General features: G+C 43.4%; 1 protein-coding gene and 1 long non-coding RNA gene across 33 annotated transcripts in view; one reads left to right on the top strand and one right to left on the bottom strand.

The window, feature by feature from the left end:
* MAPKAP1 (MAPK associated protein 1) overlaps nt 1-26,623 on the top strand; it is a 244,407-nt gene that overhangs the window by 211,824 nt on the left and 5,960 nt on the right. For 22 of the 32 annotated variants that reach the window (XM_082695560.1, XM_082695546.1, XM_082695569.1 and 19 more), the window contains one exon: nt 3,028-3,165. The exons of the other annotated variants lie outside the window; for them this stretch is intronic. In XM_082695560.1, coding sequence (XP_082551686.1) covers nt 3,028-3,165 — 138 coding nt within the window. The remainder of the gene's footprint in view (nt 1-3,027; nt 3,166-26,623) is intronic. 32 annotated transcript variants of the gene reach the window in all.
* Nucleotides 4,012-26,620, bottom strand: LOC309846541. Its single transcript, XR_014301986.1, has 2 exons — nt 23,711-26,620; nt 4,012-21,886 (listed from the first exon to the last, which is right to left on the bottom strand). It is a non-coding gene; the product is annotated as an uncharacterized lncRNA (long non-coding RNA).

Below are 26,623 nucleotides of genomic sequence, written 5' to 3'. Positions count from 1 at the left end.
GGAGCAGATTAGCTCTTGTGGGCTGTGGGCCCTGTTTGAAGAAGCTGAGACTCACACACATCTCAAGTAGGGTGAGATTATTTAATGTACAAAAGGATTTTTCCCATCAGGAAAGATCCCCCTACAGGTTCCTTTAAATAGTGACTCCTCTAGGCAGGCAAGTGTTTTACAGATCATTAACTACTTGACTGAAAGCCTGCAGGGCAGAGAAACTTAAAACTAAAGTGTTGGGAGCCCCTGCCAATTACAGATCAATCCAAAATGAATACAGAGTATCTCTGGAACTAGAAGTCAGTGGGAAAATGTGACTTGATTCAGAAAAAATCTGATTTACAGGCAACTTTTTAGGAACACACCAGTTGTTTAAATGGTGTTCCACCTGCCTGCCCATCTTGAACCTAATGCATTCATCTCCCACATCTTCATTCCCCAAACACTGGAATTGGGGTTCCCCTCTGCGAACCGTGACTGCACAATAATGCCCGGAAAGGGCGTCATTGGGAAAGTGTTCTTGTGGCCGTGCAGAGCGCAGGCAATTGATGCAGAGATAGAGCCCGAAATGGATGAACTATACAGTAACAATTTGCAGATAAAAATAATAGAAGTTAAAGTGTACTTTACATGATAAAAGAAAGATGAAGGAGGACGAGAGTCTGTTCCATCTGAGATGGTTACAAAAGTCCTGCTTTGTGAAGTAGGCTCTGTTGAAAAGATTGATGCCATGGGGAGTGACCTTGGCTTGGAGCAGGAGCTGGTGATGTATGTATGAGCATCCCTCTGCTAAATGGACCCAGATTTGTAGCACTAATATACATGGGAGCCCAGAACCAAACTCAGTACGGCAATAAATCAACAGCCACTTTGGGTGTCATTTCTGGTTTATATTCCACTATTGTTCTATCACTTTAATTCATGTCACTATCATCTTTTCATCTGGAACAGTTTTATATAATTTTCCAGTGGAGTTACCTGACAAATCCTATCAAATTAACAAGGTACATTAACAATATTGACTGACTACGGCTTCAGGAGTTGTGGGGCCATAGAACAAAATTTTAAAGCCATACCTCTCTGGTGATGATTCCCCACCCCCCACCCCACTTCTCTTTCTGAGAAGGGAATGTGGGGCAGGGTTTATTCCACATAAGAGATTTGCACATTTATTTTGCTCTGCTCGTTTTTGACTTTTATAAATGTCAAAATAAGCAGAGGAAGGAGAGGGGACCAAAACAAAACAAAACAAAACACTTGCTACCAATAGCCATGGCATAAGTACTTTTCTTCTTTCAGGGAACTGTAGAAATGTCCAGATCTTTAACAATTAATGACCAAATTGGAGGGAATAGTGTAACTGGGTAGTCATAATCTATTTTAAGTGAAATGTAATAAAATTGGTCTCCTGATACATTCTCACCCTCCTGAAATCATCTAGACCTGAACGGCCAGAGTCCACTGAACTTATGACATTGTGCCTGATTGAAATATGGTGTTCCTGAAATATGTCTAATGACAAATTCCAGCATTCAATTAATAAAAAAATACCAATTGTTCATCTTTTCGAAAGACCACCCAGTAATGGCCAGGGTTAAGCAACTGTACTGCACTGTCTCCTCTGAAGACAGCAGATGAGACTCTACCAGAGTCTGCACGGTCTCTTGCTTTTCTTTGTCTGCCATTTGGAATTTCTTTATTCATAAAACAAAATAGAAATGGAGTGTGTGGCAGACCTAATCACTAGAATTTTTTTTATGTTTGTTTTCTTGTTTAATTTTGAATTTGCTCTCAGAGTGTGATCTTGGTGTTATTGGGGGGTTTTGTTTGTTTCTTAATTGAGCTCTTTATCTGCTTTTTCTCCTGGTCTATGAAGTTTCTCATGTTGTCTTGAAAAATTCCTGAGTGTGATCCATGGGGTGAAATGTATTAATTCTGATGGTCTTTTTGTTACAGTATGTACATTTGATGGTTTTAATTATCTCCTATCTTCACTTGATTTTGCTTTTTTCCACTTTGCCCCTGACCTTTAAAGTATGGCCTAAATATTAATTACTTTCAAGATTCTCTCTGGGGCCCACTCTGGAAGGCATATTGAAGGTTTTTGTCTCACTCCATGAACAGATTCCTTGATTTTCGGCAGAAAGGGGAGCAGAGCACATCTAGCCCAGATCGTGTGTGTCCAGCTGAGCATGTACTGCTCAGTGACACCGGGAGAGCCATTGCCAGGCATCGCCGCTGTTATCCTGGGACACCTTTCATCCCTGGCGTTACCTTTGTTCTCCGAAAACCTTTGCTCCCCGCCACTGTACAGTATGTTATGTCTTCCACAGCTCTGAAAATGAAACCTGAAGTACCAGTGTTTAACATGCTGGATTCCTGTTGTAAAGTCTTTGTTGCATAAAGCTCACACCCAGTGCTGTTTCTCCCTCAGCGGAGAACCAGTGACCTCCACAGACTGAAGCCAAGCTTCCAGACTTGAACTTGGAAGGCTTTATGTAAAGGACCCTTTGATCCCCCTGTGACTTCCTCTCAATATAGCTGGGATAATTATTTAGTGTCAGAGAAGGAAAGAGAGAGATTTTTTCCTATTTTTAGCGTGTAAGATTCTTCTAGACCAGAAAGAAAGAAAAGAAAGATCACTGATCAAAAAAAAAATTTTTTTTAAATGAACTTCACGTTATGGTTTATTTCATTACAACACAGAGGTGTTGTGTAGGGTTAACAATATGTAGGTAAACTCTGTATTGTATCTGTGGTACATCTAAGACAGCATGTTTCTTAATAGCTTTTTTGTGTGGGTTTTGGTGGTTTTCCCCCCCAACTAACCCACCCGGAAAACCAGTGTGTGCCCTTCGTGTGCCATTTGGAGTCTGATAAGCTGGTGGCATTCCCCAAAGCCATAAGAAAGAGCTCTTCTCATCCAATTTAGGATTTATAAAACTGGTCAAATGATTACACTGAAATCACTTACACCTTACACTTTTTGTGGCTTCTTTTTTGTCCTCCCACACCCCCCCAACCCCGGCCTTACAGGTATCTCTGGAGACAAAGTAGAGATAGACCCTGTTACGAATCAGAAAGCCAGCACTAAGTTTTGGATTAAGCAGAAACCCATCTCAATCGATTCTGACCTGCTCTGTGCCTGTGACCTTGCTGAAGAAAAAAGCCCCAGTGAGTAGTCCCTTTTATTTATGTCTTCTTTCTCTCTTCCCCCTCTTCCCCTCTGTGTGCTGGGTGCCAGGAGAATATATTGCCACCGTGTCCTTTTTTCCTTGGGTCTGTTTAATTCATTACCAGAAATTTCTTTTAATCAAACAGGATTGTATTATGGTGCCCAGAGCCTGACATGGACCCCCATCCTGTTAGGTCTGGATGGCAGCAGAGAACCTCACAGCCTGGCTTCTGACCTTAGGAGCCCTGCCCTGGGGGATGGGGGCGGGCTCCTGCTGAGAATTTGACTCACCAGAGCCCTCATTTCACTCTGTGCTCCCTTCCACTTCCCATGTGGGGGACTTGAGCAGTCAGACCCGGACCTGCCTGCCTTCTTTGCCAGATCGAGGGAAGCTGGGAGATTTCGTGTGGCAGCCAAAGACTAGATTTAGATATCCATCAAGCCGGAAGTGTCAACACCCTCCAGATTATTGGCAGCTGCATGACCTACCAGCTCATAATTAAACTCCTGCCTGGTCCTGCAGAAGAGATCGCTGCTGGGTTGGCACTCCTCTGCTTAAATTATCGAAGTAGATACAGTCTGGTTGTATATTTTGGCATATTATATTTTTGCAGCTAAGTAATTGAGTGTAGTATTTAGATTAATCATTTTTAAGACTTTAGTCCCATCGAGAGGCAGAAAGGACACGGATCACACTGAAATTCCTCCATGGAAGAAAAAAGTTTAAACCATACAAGTTGCCTGGGAAAGGCTGCAAGACAGCAGTTGTCAGAGTCTGGTACATACCAGCATTGCCTGTGGAGCCTATTTAAAACAGTTCTCCAGGGCCCATCCCCAATGGGTTCTTTTTTTTTTTTTTTAAGATTTATTTATTTTATTAAAGTGCATGCACGAGTTGGGGGGAGGGGCAGAGGGAAAGAATCTTCAAGCAGACTCCCTGCTGAGCAGGTGGCCTGATGCAGGGCTCGATCTCACCACTCAAGAGATCATGAGGTCATGACCTGAGCCAAAACCAGGAGTCAGACACTTAACCCGACTAAGCCACCCAGACACCCCTCTTCAGTGGGTTCTGGTTCATTAACTTGGAGGATGACGTGAGCTTCTAAGTTTTGTTAATCTCCTTTATTCCAGTGCCCACTGAATTGGGGAACAAATGTTACAAAGAATGACATACTCAAAAGGGACGATAAGAAATAGGCCAGCAAGTGTTTATCATATGGTTCAAGCTTTTGAGATAACACTGACTGAGCAGGGACCTAAAAAAGCAGAGAGCCCCATGAAGGGGTCTCATGGACAGGGCACCTGCCACATTGCATTTATGGGTGGGTGTTTGTGTTTTGTCACATCCGGCTGTGCTAGGCTAGATAGTCTCCTCCTTTCAACCAATTAGTCTCCAGCTTGTCAGGAAGGGCGAATTCAGTGGTACAGGGGAAAGGAGGCAAGGTGTGCCCATCCACCACCCCCCCACACACACACTTCTGCCATTCTTTTCATCCCAGTGAGGGGATTCTGCAAGATGGCTGCCAGAAAGGGCTGGTGAGAAACTTGCTTACCATTCTGAGGCCCTTGCCTCTGCCTCTAGATAAACATCTTCTTCCTAATTCCTCTCACTCCAGCTTATCAGCCAATAAAGATGTCATTGTTCTAGCATCTTTCTTCCCAAGAATTCAGGATGCTTTGAAAAGTAACATTGTGTAAATTCTCCATGTCTCTGAGAAATGAAAGGCAGTCACATATTGCATAGAGGGATAAGCTGGAGTAGAAAGGTTAGGGAAAGAGCTAGAAATAGGATTCACATTTCTTTTACGAAGAAAAAGACACTCATACGAAGACACTCACTTGCCAAGGAAGGCTGTGTGTGATTCAGGCACTGAACGGTGAGAGTGTAATGCACCCCATCCAAGAGGAAAGGAAGAAAAGATGCACAGCCACCACCTCCAGTTGCCTCTTGCCGTTAGGCAGTCAGGAAGCAAGCATTACCCATCTCTGAGAGTGAGGGCAAGTTTCAAGACTTGAGGATACAGAGCAGACATGATGCCCGCCATTTCAGTATTGGCAGTTCAGCAAGGAGAATCTTTTGTCTTATTTTCAGACCTGCCGGAGGGGGGGCGGTTCTGTGTAAAAACTGCACATGTGGGTCCTAGGGAGGATTCCTGCTCTCTTACTCTGGCTCCAGAGATCTAGAAATTGTGGTTTCCTTGAACAGAGAGGCTCACTGTCCCAGTGAGACATTTCCCAAACCCCTGTTGCCCATCACAGTGCTTTCCAACCCATGTTACTCAGAGCTTTAGGTTCTGGAGGGTGGGGGGTAGAAGGGGGGAACCTCAGGGGCCTGGAGGCGGGGGAAGGGACAGGTTTGGGCGTAAGGTCGCCCCTTCAACCAAGAGAGTGCTACTTTTTTCTATTTGGGGATTCTGCATTTAAAAAGTCAACCAATTCTCTTGGTCTCACAAAACAAACTGAGGATTGTGGGGCGTGGTAATAGGGAGGTGAGGTGGGGTTGTGGAGGACACTGGGGAAGGCATGTGCTATGGTGAGTGCTGTGAAGTGTGTAAACCTGGCGATTCACAGACCTGTACCCCTGGGGCTAATAATACATTATATGTCAATAAAAAAATAATAAATTACTTTAAAAAATAATCAAAATAAAAAGTCAACGAATTAAAAAGGATTTTGCTGCTAAAAAAAAGTTTGAAAGTTGCAGACTCACAGAATAGACTCCAGACTCCTTAGCCAAGGGCTTTACAGACATTGACCACTCCAGGCACGCAGCCCACAATTTCCCATCCTGGACTTGGGGTATAGCCGCTATGAACTGTTTCCCACAAACACACCTCGCATTGTGCGCTGCTGCTGTTCCCAGGGCCTGGAGTGCTCGTCCCTGCTGCCCCGCCCGCTGACGGCCTCAGTTCAGGCGCCTCCAGTTCCTCATGCCCGGCTCCTGCTCCAGGGTCGGGCTCTCTGACTTCGTCTCACCTCTGGCACAGCAGCTCTCCAACTGCGCTGTGGTTAATGAAGTCTGTCCGTCTGTCCCACCCCCATCTCCATGCTCAGCTGTCTGATCCCGGAACCGGTTTCTGTAGCCCCATCCCTAACCCAGTGCCTACCTGCAGAGCTGTCCTCAGTGAATGTTTGCTGTCTCCACACTGCCCTTACTGAGGCCAGAATTTAGAAACCAAAAGTTTCTCAGCATAATTTATGCTGTAAAGTGCCCAAACAAAGATGTATTAACTGAATCAGCTTGATGCTGTGTTATTTTTTTTTTAATGATTTCCAGTATCTTCATCAAATTAATTCAGTGGCTTAATCTTAAAAGTTCATCTTCAAGACCATCATCAGACCACAGAATTAATCTATGGGGCTGCTGCTTCTTCTTCTTCTTTTCTTAAAGGATTAATGGTAACCCCTTTTATCTTTTGTGTCTGTTGAACCTTAGAAAAAAGTTATTTTAACAGCACTAAAGAAATGAAAGTCACTATATTTCATAAGTTTAGCCTGTGATTTTTATCAGCATAGTGATGTATGTTTGTAGCTGAGTTTACATCAAAAATTATTCTTGGGGCCTTCTTGAATGAATTATGGCAAAGAGAGAGAGTCTAGAAATAGATAAGGTTTTTGATTTCTGCAATATATTTCCTTTTTCGTGTTTTTATCTCTCGTAACACAAGTGTCTTGCCGAAGACTGGAACGTGTGACCAACTGGAATAATTTCGTTGTGAAAACAGCCGACGTGTTATTAAACAGCCTTCTTTACAAAAAAGGCAGTAAGTGTTGGGAGGATAATGAAGTTGTCCCGGTCTGTCTTGAGACATGTTTGTCAGAATTTTGAACAGAAAAGAAACGGTTTTTAAAACCTTCAAATATGGCCAGTTTGCAGTGTTTATTGAAAAAGCCTCTGTCAAACCATTAATTTGGTCGTCATAAGGAACACAGCTCAAGTTTAATTGACGCCATATCCAAAAAGTATGTGAATAGCGGACTTGGCAAAGGGACTGAGCTGTAGAGCGCCTGCAGTGAGACACGTAATTACACATACCATGGATCAGAAAGACCCAGACTCTGCAGCCGGGCTCCATAAATAGCCGTTCTATGGCTCTCTTTGCTTCCCCTAACTTCTCCCTCGTAGGCTGCGTTCTCACAAGGAAGATTTACTGCTCTGTCCCTGTGAGTGTTTAAGGACCTGGAACTTAATGACTAAATAGATACATGCCTTAGATGAAATTTGTACATATAAATATGGACTCTTACCAGAGTTAGTGGAGAAAATCTATGTATCAAAAGCCCTGAGAAATTAAGAATAAATTCTGCCTTTCTAGATTGGAGAGGGAGGAAAAAAAAAAAAAAAGCTGCATGCTGCCATTATTATTCAAATCAGTGATTTCACAGTCTGGTTTTGCCACTCCTTAGGATAGCTTTTGCTATTTTGAAGGATGTCACAAACCTCTAAAAGATGAATTCATTTTAATTCATTTTAACTGAACGAATATGTATACAGCGCATAGAAGGGGAGACTGTTTCCCCATTAGGACCTACCATGGCATTCTCCATCCTTGTAGGGGTCTAAACCTAGGCTTTGGATGTAGCGGGCTCTCTTTTTAAGTGCTAGCCTCAAATTCCAACACTGAAAACAAAAGCAAGGGACCTTTCTTTTAAACTAACACCCTTCAGAGACTCTCAGGCTGTATTTAAATAAAGTACCAGACTCAACCACGCCAGGTCTGGTTTTATCATAAGAAGGTTGTGCAGGTTTCGAGTCTTTAAAGGAAGCAGCCTATCATTAAGAAATCAGATTTAAACCTTAATAAAGTAGCTGTCGTCTTTATAGCTGAAAAGAGCTCTGTATCTCAATTAAGTATAGATAATAGAAAATCTTAAGGAAGCAACATAATAGAGGTAACCTGATTATGTTCTCTTGCAATAGTATAATTTAAAGGAAATCTGATTCTGTTGATGCTGGTGGGGGATTGCTTGTTTGGTTGTTTTTGTTTTGTTTTTGTCCAGAACAGTGTTTGGATACAGGATAGGAACTCTTTGGGATTATGAGTCAACCACAACTGCAGGAGACTGTCAAGCCCTCACGAACAGAACCTGCTAGATATTTGAGATGAGATTCAGTTAAGGTTATGAGTGAAATTAGCGGGGCTTATTGGTGACCTCCCACTTAAATGAATCTTTCTTTTCATAAGTACTTGACAAGATCTGTAAAGTAGTGTATTTAATTTACTAATTAAATTAAAACTACTGAATAATGATTTGTCCACATTGATTTAGCTTAAATAGAAAAGATCAGCATTGTTGTGATCTTCAGCAACCTTAATGGCCAAGCCAGTTAGACACAAAGGCCTCTTGTGTTTTATAGGTCAGAAGTACATAGGTAAGCCCGGGCTGTAATTGAATTGCCTACCCTGCGCCCTGCAGTTGCAGATTCCCTTTGCCTTCTCGTTCCATTGTTGCACTGGGGCTTAAGAGAATGTTAACGTGGTAATAGGCACAGGGCCTTCCCCATTATACGTCTTGCTATCGAGCGGTTCTGCATGACTAGTTAAAGAAGATGGCAAGAAGATTAATGAAAGCAAGGCTAATACAGAAGGGGGTACTTTTGCAAGACTTCTACCGAGGAGATATTAGAGCTGAACCAGAGCTTGGCTTTTTCTTTATCCTGTGACCTTTGAACCTGCCTTACTGTTGAGAGCTGCCAGGGAAGTCGACATTTTGATTGATGTTGGTACACGAGTCAGTCTTTCCCATTGAATTGCACATCTGCACGAAAATAGCTTTTCCAGCAGAATTCATACTGGCCAGAAGTGATAGCCAAATTGATGGCTGAAATGCTTTTATGTAGTTTTCATTTAAACCTAAAGGTATTTGATGGTTTAATTCAGTATCCAGTTTTCATAGATTATAAGCATTCACTTATATGTCCTTAATGGGTTCATCAACCCATAGTGAAAGACCAGTATTAAGAGTGGTCAGAGGTTTACAAAAGAGCTTCAGGCAGGTTTTATGAGAAGTAAAAGCAGTCATCAAACAAAACCTTCACCATCCTCAAAAAAGGAAAATCAGTCTGAGGGTCCAGGCAAACTGACTTTGAGGTTTCTGTATAGAAAGCAAAGTGTCTCACTGTTTCTGGGAAGCTACAGATGGAGGAGTCTGAATTCTGTCTGTATCCTACCTACTTCAGCCCCAACCCAGACTCTCTGGATCCACCCAGATGCTGAGTTCCTTGACATTGTCCTTGGGAACTAGCATTCCATCTGAAAGGGATTGTTACAGTCTACTTGTAAGACAGCCCCGTGCAGATATGAACCTCTTCGTGTGTTCCTACTAAGTCTGTTACCTTGCTTGTGGAGCTGTAGGCCGTGTGTGTGTGTGTGTGTGTGTGTGTGTGTGTATCCCCTACCCCCTGTCCCAACAAAGAAGAGTAGGAAGGGTGGCAGAAGGACTCAGGTTTTGTTATTAAAATCGACTTGGGCACACCGCAACCGTATTTGAATCCTCTGATCACCTGATTTCTTTTTTTGCCTATTTGATGGGGGTAGTAGTTCCAGCAGAGAATGCACACACACCCACACACACCCGCACACTGAGGTGACAGGCATTCCTGTTCCTAAAGGAGGAGCTACCCAAGAATTTTGTCATATTCTTTAGATGCTCATGAGAATGAAAGAGAAATGAAGATGACATTAGCCACCCCTGGATGAAAGAGTTACAGCCCCTGAGTGAGTGGGCGGATGGCCACGGCCATAGCATGTACTGTAGGTCAGTAAGTAAGGCACGTGCATTTATACTCACATGGGCCTGTAACCAGGAAGACCACAGCCCATCCTTAGGCTCTGATGATTCCCAGGAGGTCCAGGTACTCCAAACATCAGGTGGACAAGCTATGTAATGCTTTTATTCTCTGACAAGGACTTATTTCATAAGTTCCAGATCAAATACGGTAAGTACTGTTAGATTACAGAACACAATGGACTCTAACATATTAAATGCCCCAGTTATTGAATTGCCTTTTCATAAGAGTACTCTGGAGCACAATCAGGAGCAGGCAGTGCCTCATCCTTTTAACAGATATGTTTCCTAGCCCTATTAAAAGGGGTCTTCATCTATCCTGTCAAAGGGAGTCTGCTGGGGTTTTTTAGTTTAATTACACTATCCAATTAAAACTCCTTGCTGCATTTGGATGCGCCTCTCCTTGGGCCTGAGTGGATATGACATTTACAAGGCTCGCCTTTCAAGCAGACAATAGTGTGATTGATGAGGTGCACGTTCAGTGGAGGCGAGTGCCTGTGGAAGTGCTGCTTAGTGCATTTTGATTTATTTATCATCTCCTTCCAAAACAAGGGAGCTGCCTGGGAGACGCGTTTGGGCAACCAGGGGACCACCTCCATTTTTCCAAGTGTGTGGGAGGGAAAGACCCGGAGCGTGCCGCAGAATAAAGGTGGGGAGAAAACTCTAAGCTTGAGGCTCATGTGCCTCATCTACTGCCAGGCTGCATTCTTAGGTTCTCTGACCCAGTTTGGTTTCCAGTAACCTCAAGCTGTGATCTGCTGTTAAATAGGCCACCACTGTATTTCAGGGAACAGTTCTCTGGGGCTGGATAACATTGGCCGGACCCCTGAGAACTCATCCAGTGGGAACCAACCCAGCATGTGTGCCATTGACCTGGTCATTATTAACTGACACCTGATGTTTGCACTAGGCCTGCCAATTTATGCACCCAGCTGCATCCTTTAGAAATCCAGCACCTTCTGTCCAGGGCTACAGTCAGTGCTCGATGACTCTCTAACTCTGCCTAGGCACCTGAAGCATTTAAAAGTTGCTTCTAGAATTTGGAATTAGCCAACAGCAAGTGTGGCTTTTCAGCAAAGAGATATGGAGGTACAGTGGAGAACTTCTCAAGGCTATAGTGAAAAGGCAAACCCAAAATCTTGTTCTTGACCTACTATTGCTCTTTGCCCTCAGCATATGATAGATGGGACCAGGGTGCTTGTCCCTGTAGTTCATGGAAAGAGGTGCTTCGGTACAGTGTATGGTCTCAGGAAGGTCAACACTCTATGAATTTAGGAGCCAGGAGATTCTGTTCTGAGCCCCAGACAAATGAGAAGAGCAACACATCTCCCATATTCATTATCACATACTACGGTTGCTCATAGGAGTGGAGGGCGTGTTTGCTAACTGCATAACCTGTAAGAATGTGTTTCTGAGGAAAATTGTCTGGTGCTGAGATTCTCAATGTGTTTTCATTATCTTCTCTATAAACCTGCTTCGTTTTTCCCTAGGACTTATTAATGAACAAAGAATATGTTTGTGTCCATTAAAATGTTGATATTTGTTAGAATAGAAAATATTTGGGGGTATCAACTTTTTTTCTTCCTGGAAAAAACCTTTTATTGCTATCAAGCTAATCGTTGACTTGGGCATTATGGACCTGTAATTTCAAAACAAGTAAAATGGAAAATTTGCATACATTTTGTATTTTCCTAGATTTTTATTACCCTTTCTTTAAATTTTTTCTTTTCTGACTTTAACATCAGAAGAGATCCTGATTGAGAAGAGGGTAAGGGCAGAGACTGTTCCCCACTGAAAAGCTGTGACGATTTCTCAGCTGGATAAATGATAGGAAAAATCTGTTTCCCTTGCCTCCTGCCAAGCTCCAAATTGTGTTTTCATAATAAATAAATGGGGTGCTTAGATTTTAAGTTCTTCTCACAGACATGGAAAAAGTAAGCCATTCTTTCATTAAAATCAAAGTGTGTGTTGCTTATAAGATTCCCATAGGCAACTTCCAGGACAGGCTAACTGCTACCAGATTAGCCCTTCTATCATAAATGACTGGAAAACTATACAAAATATAAGAAACTGTTCTCAGACACTGGAAAACAGGCAGTACAGGACTGAGCCCTGAGAGAAGGGAAACAAATGAGGTGAGACTTACTATCACTTCAGCTTTCTTCAGGGTTTCCCAAGGAGAGTATAGCAGGGTCACCAAGCCCACAGAAATCAGAGCTGGAGGAGGCTGAAATTTACAGTAAATTAAGTGTGAGAGGAGGGAGTGCTACACTGAGAAAAAACTCCAGAAAGAGGTTCTCAGATCTTCTGTTGTGTACTAAGCTGTGCATGCCTACAGTGGGACCTCACAAAGCTGGTCCGAGCACAGCTACTAGACTGCCGTAATCTGGAGTTCTGGCCAACCAGAGGGGAGCTTCCACGGCATGTAGCAGTGACTCAAGAAAAGCCACATTTTGGGACTAAGGTTAAATCAGCCCCAGATTAATAATTGTTCTAATCCTTTCCTGATAAAGTTTTTAAGTTTTTATTTTAATTCCAGATGGTTAACATACAGTGTTATATTAGTTTTAAGTGTACAATATAATGATTGCCCAGTAGAGCTTTAAAAGGAGTCCTAAAACGGGGATCCTGGGTGGCTCAGTCGGTTAGGCATCTGCCTTCGGCTCAGGTCATGATCCCAGGGTTCTGGGATTGAGCCCCATGTCCAGCGGCCTGCTCAGCAGAGAATCTGCTTTTCCCTCTGACCCTCCCTGCTGCTCGTGCTCTCACTCACTCCCTCTCTCTCTTTCTCTCTCTCTCTCTCTCTCAAATGAGTAAGTAAGAAAAAAAAAATCTTTCAAGAAAAAGGGGGATCTAAAAAAATCAAAATGATCCACAAATAAATTAACTGGCTGTTAGAATAAAACCCAATATTTTCTAAAGAATGATGACAAAGAATGCAAACAACCCACAATGTAATGCTTATAGTGTCCAGTATTCAGTAAGAAATCACCAGATATGCAAAGAAGTAGGAAAATGTGTCCTGTATCTAGGAGAAAATTCAGTCAACAGAAGTAGCCAGAAATGGCAGGGATCACAGAAGTAGCAAGTAAATACTTCAAAAATAGCTATCATAAATGTGTTTAAAGATTCAAAGAAACAATAACTCAAAATGAAGAGAAATGGAAACTGCTTAAAAAAAAAAAAAGAACCAAATGAAAATTCTAGAGCTGGAAAATACAATACCTGAATCAACAAGGATGCAACCAGATTAGAAAATCCGTTTAAAAGGTCGGTGTTAGTTACCTATTGACCATATAACAAAATCCCCCAAAACTTGGTGACCTAAAATAACATTTATGATCTCACAGTGGTGTGGTCAGGAATTCAGCACAGCTTAGCTAGATCCTCTTGCAGAGGGACTCTCCCGAGGTTGCAGTCAGCCACAATCCTCTCAAGATTCATTTGGGGTATGTTCTGCTTCCAAGCTCACTGAGTAGTTGCTGGCAGAGTTTATTTCTTTGTGAACACCTTCAGTTCCTCGCCAAACAGTCCTTTCCGTAGGTGAGCTCACAAAAGGGCAACTCGAAGAATAAGAGAGCACCAGTAAGGAAGAAGTCACAATCATTTATAACCTAACCTTAGAAGTAGCTTTGAAATACACTTTTGCTGAATTTTATTCATCAGAAGTAAGTCACTAAGGGCACCTGGGTGGCTTAATCAGTTAAGCATCTGCCCTCAGCTTGGGTCATGGTCCTGAGGTCCTGCGATCAAACGCCATGTCAGGCTCCCTGCTTCTCCCACACCCTCTGCCCCTCCATCCCACTCAAGCTCACTCTCTCTCTCTCTCAAATAAATAAAATCTTAAAAAAAAAAAAAAAAAAAGTAAGTCACTAGGCCTAGCCCACCACACACAAGACAAGGAGATGACACAGTATGAAAAGCAGGAGACAGGATCACTGGGGGCCACTTCAGAATCTGCCTATCACAATCAGTAAACTTTAAGACAGGACAATAAAGTATTCAGACTGAAACACAGAAATAAAAAATTTGATGAGAAGAACAGACTGGAATAATATCAAGTGTTCTAACATACAGGTAACTTAAGTCTCAGGGATGGAGGAGAAAACTGTTCCAGATTTGCTTTACCAATCCACCAATTTTAGAAGACCAATGAAGACCAAACAGGATAAATACAGAGAAAACTGTATCAAGACACATCATAATGAAATTGCTGAAAACCAGTGATAAAGAGAAAAATCTTAAGAACAGCCAGAGAAGGGCATCTGGTGGTTCAGTCAGTTAAGCGTCTGACTCTTATTGTCAGCTCAGGTCATGATCTCAAGGTTGTGGGATCAAGCTCCACATCTGGCTCCGTGTTCTGTGGGAAGTCTACTTGAGATCCTCTCTCCCTCTCTGCCCTTGCCCCTGTTTGTGCTACTCTCTTTGTCTCTCTCAAATAAGTAAATAAATCTTTTTAAGGGGGGGGTGCGCCTGGGTGGGCCAATCAGGTAAGCATCTGCCTTCAGCTCAAGTCATGATCTCAGGGTCCTGGGATCAAGCCCTACATGGGGCTCCCAGCTTCACAGGGAGTCTGCCTCTCCCTCTGCCCCTCCCCTGACTCGCTCTTTCTCACTCTTGCACTCTCTCTCAAATAAATAAAATCTTTAAATAAATAAATAAATAAATAAAACAGCTAGGGAAACCAAGAGTTTCCTTAGTACTTTAAGATAAGTAAATAAGGATGATTTCTGACTTCTCATCAGAAATAATGCAATCCAGAAGACAATGGAGTGACATCTCTTAAAGCGCTAAAAGAAAAAATCTGTCAATCTAGAATTCTATATTCTGTGAAATGTCCTTCAGAAATGAGGGTGAGATAAAGGCATTTTCAGACACTCAAAAGATGAAAGAATGTGTTGCCATTAAGCCTTCACTACAAGAAAGGTTAAAGGCTTGGGGGGAGGGGGTGGAAATGCCAGATAGAAGCCCAGATCTACACAAGGAGCTCTCAAAATGTCATTATTAGCAACTGCACAGAATGAACCAAGGAGAATGAAATAAGAGAGGCCTCTTTGAGCAGGGATTGGCAAACCATGGCCAATCCTTACGGGTAAACACTTGCAGTTGATTTGATGATAGGGAACACTAACTTTGAATTCCATTTAAGCAAAGTTATCTACTACCTCGAAAAAATTCTGTCCTTCTCTTTAGTAGACCTATATTACACCCGTCTAAAAGTAGATTTGACTATTATAGTTCAAATTTTGGCAATAAGAAATTTGGAATTTTTTTCTCTCCCATAAATATCTATGATATGCCCTTAATTTTTCTCTGGGCCTGCAAAGCCTAATATATTTACTATCTAGTCCTCTTCAGGACTAGTTTGCTTTGTCTTAGAGAGTGTAGGTAAAAAGACAAAAGGAACCTGCCATGTACCGGACAATGTCCCGCAAGCTTTATATGCACTATTTAATTTTTACAGCAGCTCTGTGAGGTTTTATATACATTTATTATCGAATTCTAGAGTTGTTGATTTTATCCTAGCAACAATGCTATGAGGTTGAGGTTATTCCTATTTTAAAGTACTAAGGAAACTGGGACTCAAGGAGTTATATAACTTGTCCAAAGATGAACATGGGGCATTAGGGGCACTAATCCCCATGTCATCTAAAATCTATGTCTAGTTTCTGACTCCCCCTAAAACTTAACTAATGGCCTATGGTTGACCAGAAGCTGTGCTGAAAACATAAACATTGGATCAACACAATTTGTACGTCATGTGCGTTACATACTGTATTCTACAATAAAGTAAGCTAGAGAAAAGAAAATGTTAAGAAAATCTTAAGGATTGCTGTATTTGTTGATACCATACCTACTGAAAAACTCTAGTGATGAGTGAAACCATACAGTTCAAACCCATGTTGTTCAATGATCAACTGTATAAATGGTAAGAGAGGTTCACATTCTCTCAGCCACTGACACAAATCCAAGGCACTTAAACTTCTGTGCTGCTTTGATGGGAGAATATCCCTAGCCCCAGCTCAAACTCTGTAGTCTTTTTTTTCTTTTTAAACAAATGTCAATCATGCTCGATCATCCGGTTTTTCATCCTAAAGGATATGAAATATGGGAAATTAGAAGAGGGAGAGAAAGAATCACAATAAAGATGATGGGAAGTAAAAACTTACAAGAGTTGACCAAAACTGAAACAAAACATAAACTGTTAAAAAGCAATCCAAGAACTCAGTAGGCAGGGTAGTACAGAGTAATATGGCAGCAAGGAACTATTTTGTGGCAAGATATAGAGCCTTTTGCAGCTCTGAGGAAATTATAATATTCCATACCTATAAAGATGAACATAACAGGGGCACCTGAGTGGCTCAGTGGATTAAAGCCTCTGCCTTTGGCTCAGGTCATGATCCCAGGGTCCTGGGATCAAGCCCCACATTGGGCTCTCTGTTCCTCAGAGAGCCTGCTTCCTCCTCTCTCTCTGCCTGCCTCTCTGCCTACTTGTGCTCTCTCTCTGTCAAATAAATAAAAATAAAATCTTTAAAAAAAAAAATAGATGAACATAACATAGTAATTTTATTTTCCTTACACTCTAATCCAGGAGGAAACTTTATAATGTGAAATTTTAATGCTTAAGATTGAAAAAGGCTTTTTTTTTTCTTTTTGCACAAAGTTCACACTAGCTGTGTGCTCTAAGGACTCTGCATAGATGGGTTTCATGTGTTGCAATTTAGCCTCCCAAGGGTACTTGAAACACAGACTTTGTCACAAACTATGGAAGAATGTCCAGACACAAAACTTGTTTCTTGTCTGTCTGCTACCTCTCTAAAAGCTAAAGGGTAAAACTCAACCAGTACTTGATTACTGAAATGCCATGATATTTCATTAAAACAACTTACACAGGAACTGAAGAATCAAGACTCCATAAACCATTGTTCTTAGGTCATTTCCTGGAGTCCACATAAGCATTTCTGCCGCATATGGGAGTAGAATACAGAAATGCGGAAAAGCACGCAGATTGTTGTTTGAGTTGCAAGCTGAACTAGCCATTTAGCTATCTATTTCACGGAACACCGGTTTTACTTGAAGCTGGCCAACCATGGTCATTCCAAGTTGAGTATTTAGCAGACATTTTCCTGAAAATAAAGGAGGGAAGCCCTTCACTTCAAGGAAAACAAGGGATAATATTTGATACCATTGATGAAATTCAAGATTTCAGATGACAATTAGAATTTTGGAAAACTTGTATCTGTTACTGAGCTTGGTTTCTCATAGCTTAAAGACTTTCCTAATGAGATCAGTGGTGATATTAATGAATGTGATTTCTTTTGTGCTACTTTTTGCATCGTGAAATGTGTCCGCATTTGGAAGACCTGCATAACTCCATGAACCAATATTTTCCAGACTACTGCACAATGTTACAAAATCCTTCAAGAGTAAAAGATTCATTCAGAGTGCCAGACCAAAAACAAGACAAAACAAAAACCAAAAAAAGTTCCAGACAGACCAGTGGATTTTAATATAATGGAATACAACAAGTTTATTAATGTGGTTTTACATTCCATATTGCAAGTACTCTTTAAGGAACTACCATGTATCAAGTTTGACATAGTGTCAAAGAAGAATATTTGCAAAGACAAATACTAAAATATGCCTCCCCTTTCCAAAAACATATCTGTTTGAGGCTGGCTTTCTTTCAAACACTTCAGCCAAAATAGTATCAACAGACAAAATGCAGGAGCAGATAGGATAGTCCAGATGTGTTCTATTAATATTAATTAGATTTCAAAAATATAAAGTAATTCCACTCATTAAACTTTTTGTTTGGGGAAATATCAGGGTTTTTCCATTTTAAAAAATACATAGTTTATTTTAGCTTGTAATGGGTTTATTATTTTTCATGAATTAAATATTTTTAAGATTTCTCAGTTTTAATTTCTAATGCAATAAATATTGATATAATTCACACAAACAAAAGCTTTTGGGGCTCCTCAATAATGTTTGTGATGTAATTCTGAGACCAAAGTCAGAACTGCTGATCGAGTGTCTTGAAAATTGTCTTAAGAAATTTGGACTTTATTGTGAGGACAACAGGAAATGAAGCCACGCATGGTTTTAGGAGAGTGACAGTGGCCAGATATGGGTTACAAAAGGATGACTCCTGGGGCACCTGGGTGGCTCAGTGGGTTAAAGCCTCTGCCTTCGGCTCAGGTCATGATCCCAGGGTCCTGGGATCGAGCCCCACATCGGGCTCTCTGCTCAGCAGTGAGCCTGCTTCCTCCTCTCTCTCTGCCTGCTTCTCTCTGATCTCCGTCTGTCAAAGAAATAAATAAAATATTAAAAAAAAAAAAAAAAAAGGATGACTCCTGCATGATCGAAAGTAGGAAAACCAGAAAGGAAGCAATAGATGGTCGGGACCTGGGTGAGGTCAAAAAACAAATGGAAGGGCGCAGAAGATAAATGTGTGAGAACTGCTTAGGAGACTGGATTCCTGGAACAGCTTTTGATTTAAAGGGACATGTTGACCGATTCTGGACGTGCTACATTGTAGGCATGTGAAGATGACAGCGGTACTTAGTAGCTGGCCCAGAAACTCTGGAGAAAGGTCTGTCTGCTTCGGGATCATCAACATGAGTGGTAATTAAAATCTAAGGGGCAGACCTGAAAGAGCAGGGTTAGAAGGAACAATGATCAAGCACAGAACGCTGAGAAGACTATTTCTTAAGGGACACATGAAGGAAAGGATCACAGAAGAAGTGAGAAGCAGATTGGCTGGAGAAGTCTACTGAAGGGTCAGTAACTGTGGTTGGGTGGAAATCCAGGGTAGAGAGGAGTTCGGGGAGAAGTAGCAAATACAGCTGAGAAGCCAAGCAAGCTAAAAGCTGAGAAGTATCTACTGGGTCTCTCCACATAAAGGTCACAGTGACCTTAGCAAGAATGTTTTCAATAAATTAGAGGAAGAAGGGGAATCACATTGCCAGGGGAGTTTTTATAATCAGAGAGCTTTAATTATGTTTATAAGAAGGAGCCAAAGAATGAGAGAGAGAAGGTTTGAAAGATGCAGGCAGAACCTAAGTAGGTCAGACTCGGCCCCTGCTCTAAAGGTCAGAGGGGTCATTACAGTTCCCCAGGCCTCTGCCACTGTGGGAGTGCTGAGGCAGCGATGCCAGCCTTTGCCACTTGAAGTCCATCGACCTGAAGCCCCTACAGGCAGCTCAGAACTGCTGCTTACAGTGGAGACCGGGTCCATTTGTGTTTCAGCCTAGAAACCAGAGCATTGCAGCCCTGTCCTGAGAACTCCAGGTTCTACAGAAAGGTGCCGTTTTGCCTCAAAGAACACGTGTTCCCACTTGTTTTCCCCAGGAATTTCAATAAGAGGTTTCCACTTGTTCCAGGCCAGAGGAACCCGAAGAGATCTGACCCTGGAAACCCAGCTTTCAAATATATCCATGCTGCAACAGCTCTTAAAATTTATAAATGTTTGTTTTCCTTCTTTGTTCAAAGTGGCACAAAGTGTGTGGATTTGTGCTAAAATGCACTGATTTGCAAGGAGGCCATTTGGAATTACAAAGATAGCAAGGTGTTGGGAGCCCTCCCCATAGAGTTCAAATGCTATTTCTGCCACTTAAAATCTTGAACAATACAAATACAGATTACAGAGGTATTTTTTTTTAAGATTTTATGTATTTATTTGACAGAGATCACAAGTAGGCAGAGAGGCAGGCAGAGACAGAGAGATGGGGAAGCAGGCTCTCTGTCGAGCAGAGAGCCCGACGCAGGGCTCGATCCCAGGACCCTGGGATCATGACCTGAGCCAAAGGCAGAGGCTTTAACCCACTGAGCCACCCAGGCGCCCCCAGATTATAGAGGTCTTAAAACTCAGTTTCCTCAAAAAACAAACCAGTTCAAAGGTGGGCTAAGGACTCGAGTAGACATTTCTCCAAAGAAGATACACGAATGGCCAATAAGCACATGAAAAGATATTCAACATCATTAGTCATCAGGGAAATCACAACTGCACCGAAGTACTGCTCCATACCCATTAGGTTGGTTGTGAGGAAGGAAGGAAGGAAGGAAGAAAGGAAGGAAAGAAGAAAGAAAGGGGGAAAGAATGTGATGCTGTGGAGAAATGAGAGCCTTCGTGGAATCCTGGTGGGAATGTGAAACAGGGCGGCCAGGGCACAACACAGTTTGGCTCAGAAAGTTAAACATCAAGTTACCATATGGTCAGCCCATTCCCCTTCTGTGTATATGCTCAGAAGAACGGAAAGCAGAGGTTCCAATAGATACTTACATACCAGTGTTCATGGCCCCGCTGTTCCCAAGAGCCAAAGGATAGAAACAACTCAAATGTCCGTCCACCTCCGGGTGAACGGATAAAATAGGGTAGATCCATAAACTGGAATATTATTCAGCCTTGAATGAAATTCTGGTACATAGTACACAACATGGATGAATCTTGAAAACCATGAGAAATGAAATAAGCCAGACACAGAAGGACAAATACTGTATGATTCCACTGATACTTGTCACCTAGAATAGTTAGGCTCATAGTTACGGATAGTAAAGCAGAGAATACCAGCAACTAGGAGAAGGGAGAAAGGGACGTTGCTGTTTAGTGAGTACAGAATGTCTGGGATGATGGGAAACTTCTGGAAATGGATAGTGGTGGTGGTTGTAGGACATTGTAAATGCACTTTATACAATTTAAGTTTACACTTAATGCCCGAATGGTAAAATTTCGAATTCTCCTCTTAAAAACTTTTTTTAAAGGGCATCCATGTCTCATATAAAGGAATTGAAAAATAATCCAAATCCTCAAAAGATGTTTTTCATAGCTCTGTTGGTAATACTGGAGATTTTATAAATATCGTAAATGCCCAGAGAGCATGAACTTTGGCACACATCCACTTACTACTCGTTGCAAAAGAATGCACTTTTGAAAAACATGGTTGTAGAGACTATGTAGCAACATGGAATGGGCTGTGGTAAAATGTTAACTAAAATGAAAAAAAGCCCTGGGGCGCCTGGGTAGCTCAGTGGGTTAAAGCCTCTGCCTTCGGCTCAGGTTATGATCCCAGGGTCCTGGAATCAAGCCCCGCATCACGCTGTCTGCTCGGCAGGGAGCCTGCTTCCTCCTCTCTCTCTGCCTGCTTCTCTGCCTACTTGTGATCTCCATCTGTCAAATAAATTTTTAAAATCTTTAAAAAAAATTGTTTTTAAAAAAAAGAAAGAAAAAAGGCCCAAGTTTTGGTATACAGTCAGATTACAACTATGTGAAAACTGACATGTGGGAATGACTAGAAAAGAGATTGGAAATCATTGTGCCAGGTGCTGTTATTCTGGGGGTAGAGTGTGGAGGTTTTCCCTCATATCTAGGTTTATTATAACTTTAAAATAGATTTTATATATATTTTTAGTTGAAAAGCTAAAAAGGGAACATTTATTTTTGGCTTCCCTGGCAAGCGGTGACTCCTGGGGCATTTTAGACAAAGGCGGGCTGCAGGCTGCATTTGAAGAGCACGGCTTGGGACGCCTGGGTGGCTCCGTCGCATCTGCCTTCTGCTGGGATCATGATCCCAGGGTCTTCGGATCGAGTTCCGCCTCAGAGTCCTTGCTCAGCAGGGAGCTGAGAAGAACGGGGCTCCTTCAAACCATAATCTCTGGTCCGTGTGCAGAGGACATCTGGGAGCACTTGTAGCAGGTGGATAGAAGCTGCCGCCCCTTTGCTTACAGTGGCCCGTTGGGTGATATCAGCATCTTCTTCGAACAGTCTCTGGTCGTTTCCCCCGAATCACCAGAGGAAACTGCTTTTCCAGCACAGCTTCTTATTTAAGTTAAAGCCCATAACACAGAAGAGAAATTAGAGCACAAGCGTTCCAGTGTCTCCACTTCTGGCAAGTAGTTGATGTTCAGTGTCACATTCCATCTTTCTGTTTTCTTTTGGAAAGAATACATCATGTAAATAAATTTCTACATATCCAGTTTCCCATTTCCGTGTTCAGAGGCAAATGTATAGTTGGGGTGTCTGCCCTGGGCATGTGACCAATGCTTAGATGCCCATTTTATGCCCCCATTATATTCCATTTTATTCCTACAACAGTAAAAGCAAATCTGCTCAAAGGCGGATCAAATCGTCAAAATCAGGAGGATTTTCTGTTTGAAAATCTATTGCATCACAGAATGATTGCCAGCGCAGCTGAGCCCCTCTATATCTGGGTGATACCTGAGATGCCTGAGGGCAAACCTGGGCACCTATGGGGACAGTGTCTTATTCAGGTCCCGCCACTGGAACACAACGGAGCTGGAATTTCATCCTCAGCCTGAATCCAGAGGGACCGTGCTTTCCCCCTCTGCCTCGAAGGCCCTTGTCATGCCTTAGTTTCCAAATAGAATTTAACAATACAAGCAAAATAATTCCAACTAATTAGAATATTAGATTTTGCGTTTTCTTTTCAAGCATACAGATACATAACTTTTTTCTCAAAGACACTTTGCTTCTCTGGCTTCCCCCCGCCCCATGAAAGCTGACGTTCTTTGAATTTTGGAGGATAACCTGCCCTGCCCAGCTCAGATTCCGTGTCACACCCCAGGACAGATGCCCTGGTGGGCTGCCGCTGGGGAGGCCGTTTGCCCCCTCTTCCTCCCTTACGCAAGGTGTGCCTGAGGCTGATAAAGTGTTTGGTAACAGACTTCCCTTACTCTGTTGGCCCGTCCAGCTGGTGTTGAAATGCCAGCGCTTCCTTCTTCCCTGCTTCCACCCCTGGTGAAGGCTAACCACGTAACATGTACGACTCATGCTTATTGAAAGATTTCTTTCCAGCAAGAGGTCAACTAACTTGTTACACGTTCGTATATAAGTTTGGGGCGAGGTGAAGTTACACAAGTGTGAATCCCGATTATTAGCTGTTACTCGGTCATAAAACAATCCCCAAGTCCCTGCCAATGTTCTCTTCTCTGCAGTTCTCAAGTCAGTCCCTTGCTCAGCCTCCTTTTTGCCTCTGTTCAGCTCAAATCTGCATACACTCCTACCTGGGTGACTGTGGCAGCTGGGCTCCCTGCCTCCTGGCCCTGGGGAGCCAGGCGGAACCCCCAGAAGCACAGTTTGATCGTTTACTGCCCAGCTTTACGACCCTCTGAGCCACGAGTGGCTCCGACATTCCCAGCCCTTTGTGCCCTGCCACGTGTCACCTCCTGGCCACCCAGTGCATGTGACTCTGTCTGCTCAGATCCCCCCAGATACCTGCTGCCTCCTGCCCCTGTACATTGTCCTGACCCTGCTGCATGCTCCTCCACTCCTGCCTTTACCCAGCTCACCCTGCGCCCACCCTCCTTTAAGACCGCTCCAATGTCGGCTCCTTCAAGAAACTGTCTGTTCTCCCTTTCCTGCCTGGGCCGTCCACAGCAGCAACCTGCACTTCGCACGCTCTTGGTGCCTACTGTTCTCAACTCGATGCACGAGTTGAGGGCCTCTGGCCCTTTGTAAGCCTGCGCTGCCCACAGGGCCTGGACGGAGTGAAACTGCCCTTCCAGCCCCCAAGTGAAACAGATCCAGGAGTGCGTACAGAGTCCTCACAGCAAAAACTCTGCTGGATTGAGTCGGCTCCATGTCCCCTGGCTCGGGTATGGGGAAAACCGTGGCCACTGATATTAATATCAGATATATATATATATATATATATACACACACATATATATGATATATATACATATCAGATAATATATAACATATATTATCAGATATATATATCAAGTATAACATACCCCAGAGCTGTCCCTCGAAATTTCTCGCACAGTGTACGAAAGGGCCATGCGCCGTCACTGTCTCACCACACCTCGTCCCAGTAACGATCCTCTGTGGCTCTGTAATCCTCACGAAAGGGCTGCTTCCCTGAAGTTCAAGTACAAGGCCTCCGGGTAACATTCTCAGTGTTCTCATCTCTCTGTGACGTGAATGCTTTCCCTGGGAAAGGTCAGTAAAGCAGAGGCTTCGGAGAGAGGGTGAGTGGTGGACTCTCCATCACTCCTTTGAGCTTCACTCCTCCTTGGGGCTCTGGAATGAGCACCAGGGGCAGGCAAGGAACATGCATGGCAAAAGACAGATGTCACCTGGCCCAAACAGGCGGCCTTTCAGGAGGCTTGACTTGGGATGTTTTCTTTTTGTTTTTCACGTGACCATGGTGTGGAGAGGCCGCAGGCCTCCCCCCGTAAGCCCACTGTCAGTATGCTCCCCGGGCCGTGGGGTCCCAAGAGCACAGTTTCTAGAGCCTTCCAGGCCAGCGCAGACTGCTTGTCGCATGTGCTACATTTAGATTTGGCTCTACCTAAAGAGTGCAGAAAAGGGTTTTAATAGCGTCTGAGTTGTTTGGGCAAAACAGGATCTGGCATCTCGAGCTTGGGTTTGGTTTTGTCAGTGACGAGTGGGAGCAGGTGCTATAGGCGGTCTGTGGGATCCCTTATCAGAGTGCTCAGTGAACCCTGAAGCTTCGGGTCTGCAGGCCTCCCTGAGACCTTCTGGTCCTTTTTAGCCCCAGGCCCTAGTGTCTGTGTCTGTCACGGCCAGGTGTCAGCAGAAAGGCCTCCTGGAGGGCGTGTGTCTCTCTGTCCTTCAGAGCCCTGTGACCTTCATGGGTGTCTCTGCTTGGTCACAGCAGAGCCAACAAGATAATGGCACTGTTCTTCCACACAGTGAGATCACCAGCAAGACTCTACTCTTCCAAGATGGGTCCTGTGAAAATAAAGGAACACACACACACACACAGATCTATTTATGTGAGATTCGGTTTCTTATCAGAAACAAGTCATTTACATATTAACAGGATGATTCGCTTCTGGCTAAGAATTCTGACATTTTAGTCCACAATTGAGAATCAGGCTAAATTTGTCAAGTGGCTGAAAGTGAGGTTTTTCAGAAATTATTAGCTAATTTTTTCATTATAGAACTTATAGGCACAATTAGTATATCATAATGATGTTTCCAGGATAAAATACCAGTAGCTCAACTTTTCTGGCCACAAATGTACAACATATATCAGTTTATTTTTGGAGATCTGAAGAATTAGCTACTGTAAATAAAGTCCCCAAGAAGATTTCTCCGGGAAAGAGGTGAACTTACAGTAATATGGGTGATATATTATTAATTAATAACTATGACCAGTGCTGCTTCAATTAAAAGGAAAATGGATGAGAAGGCCTATTAGAAAGAATGTGCTTCGTCTCACCAGTCCTGAGGTCTAGAGAGCAGACCAGGGAAGGTTGTTGCTGAGGCTGTCTGCAGGAGGGGGACACCATCCGCTCCCGTCGGGGGACTTGGCTGCGCACTGACTGAGGGTCTCTCGGAAGCATTGCTCATTCGGTTGCCAGGAAGGGAAACCAACTTCAAAATAGATTAAGGGAAAAAAAGGACTTTCTTGGAGAGCCACAGCCTTCCATAACTCAAGGACAGCATGTGCCGATGGGCAAGGGAGGGCTTCACTCGGGACTGAGACAAGCAGGCATCCGTGTCCGTTTGGAAGAGGGAATCTGATTGGCATGTCTGATCCAGAGGACAGGCACATGACCCCTGTCTGCAGGGGTCACGATACAGTAGACCGGTTTCTTTGACCAGCCACATATGGTATGGGAGAGCGCCTAGAAGTACAGCTATGAAGACTCACCCAAGGAGGTACCAGGTGAGCTGAGTCACACAAGATCGGCAGCCCTTTTCCAGACAGGTCGTGAGAGAGGACATCCCAGGCCTAGGCTGGTGGGAAGGTGCGGTGCCGTGGGCCAGCCGGTGCATGGGAGTGAGAGGAAGCGAGAGAGGCAAGGCAGGAAGCAGTCCCAGAAATGACAAGGTTGTTCTGAAGGCGGTGGGAAAGGGGCATGCAGGAATTTGGTTCTGGGAGAGATTTGTGTGTTCGGAGCATCTGAACCCCTGAGCTCAGACACCTGCCATCCTTCCAGGGTAGAAATGACTGGAAGCCCAGGAGCAGCTTCCAGGCAGGGTCACAAGGCCAGGACCCCCCACCCCGCAGTAGCCAGAGCGCCGGAGAAGCCCCGTGATAGGATTACCAGCAGCCTTTGTCCTTCCTGTTGTGCATTTATTTGGCTTTGAGTACAGTTATTTTATTTTTAGAGTGAAAATACAGAGTTCAGGGGCGCCTGGGTGGCTCAGTTGGTTAGGCGACTGCCTTCGACTCAGGTCATGATCCTGGAGTCCTGGGATCAGGTCCCGCATCAGGCTCCCTGCTCGGCAGTGCGTCTGCTTCTCCCGCTGACCTCTCTCCTCTCATGCTCCCTCTCTCTCAAATAAATAAATAAAATCATTTTTAAAATGTAAAAAAAAAAAAAAAATGGAGTTCATTGGCCTTCTACCTTAAAAATACCACCTTTTCCACATACTCGTCTAGAAGTAGTTCTGTGAAGCCTTCCTAATGTGGCGTTGCCCTGAACACAGTCAGCGGAATGAGACCTAACCAGCCGTTTGATTTTTTTTTTTTTTTTTTTTTTTTTTTTTTTTTTGGTCCATTATCTCCCCAGCCTGGGATGAGAAGAATGAACTGCTCCAGGGACAGCGGGCCTCACCACCTTCCCTCGCTTTCGCTTGAACTGGAGTGCCAAGGGGAGAATAGGGCGCCTCCCCAAGGGGAACTCACAGAACTCCCTCAACACTGCCTTTTCTCTCTCTGTCTCTCT

This window comes from Mustela nivalis, assembly GCF_964662115.1.
Source record: "Mustela nivalis genome assembly, chromosome: 13".
Taxonomy (NCBI): Eukaryota; Metazoa; Chordata; class Mammalia; order Carnivora; family Mustelidae; genus Mustela; species Mustela nivalis.
This window is presented reverse-complemented; position numbering and strand designations above follow the sequence as displayed.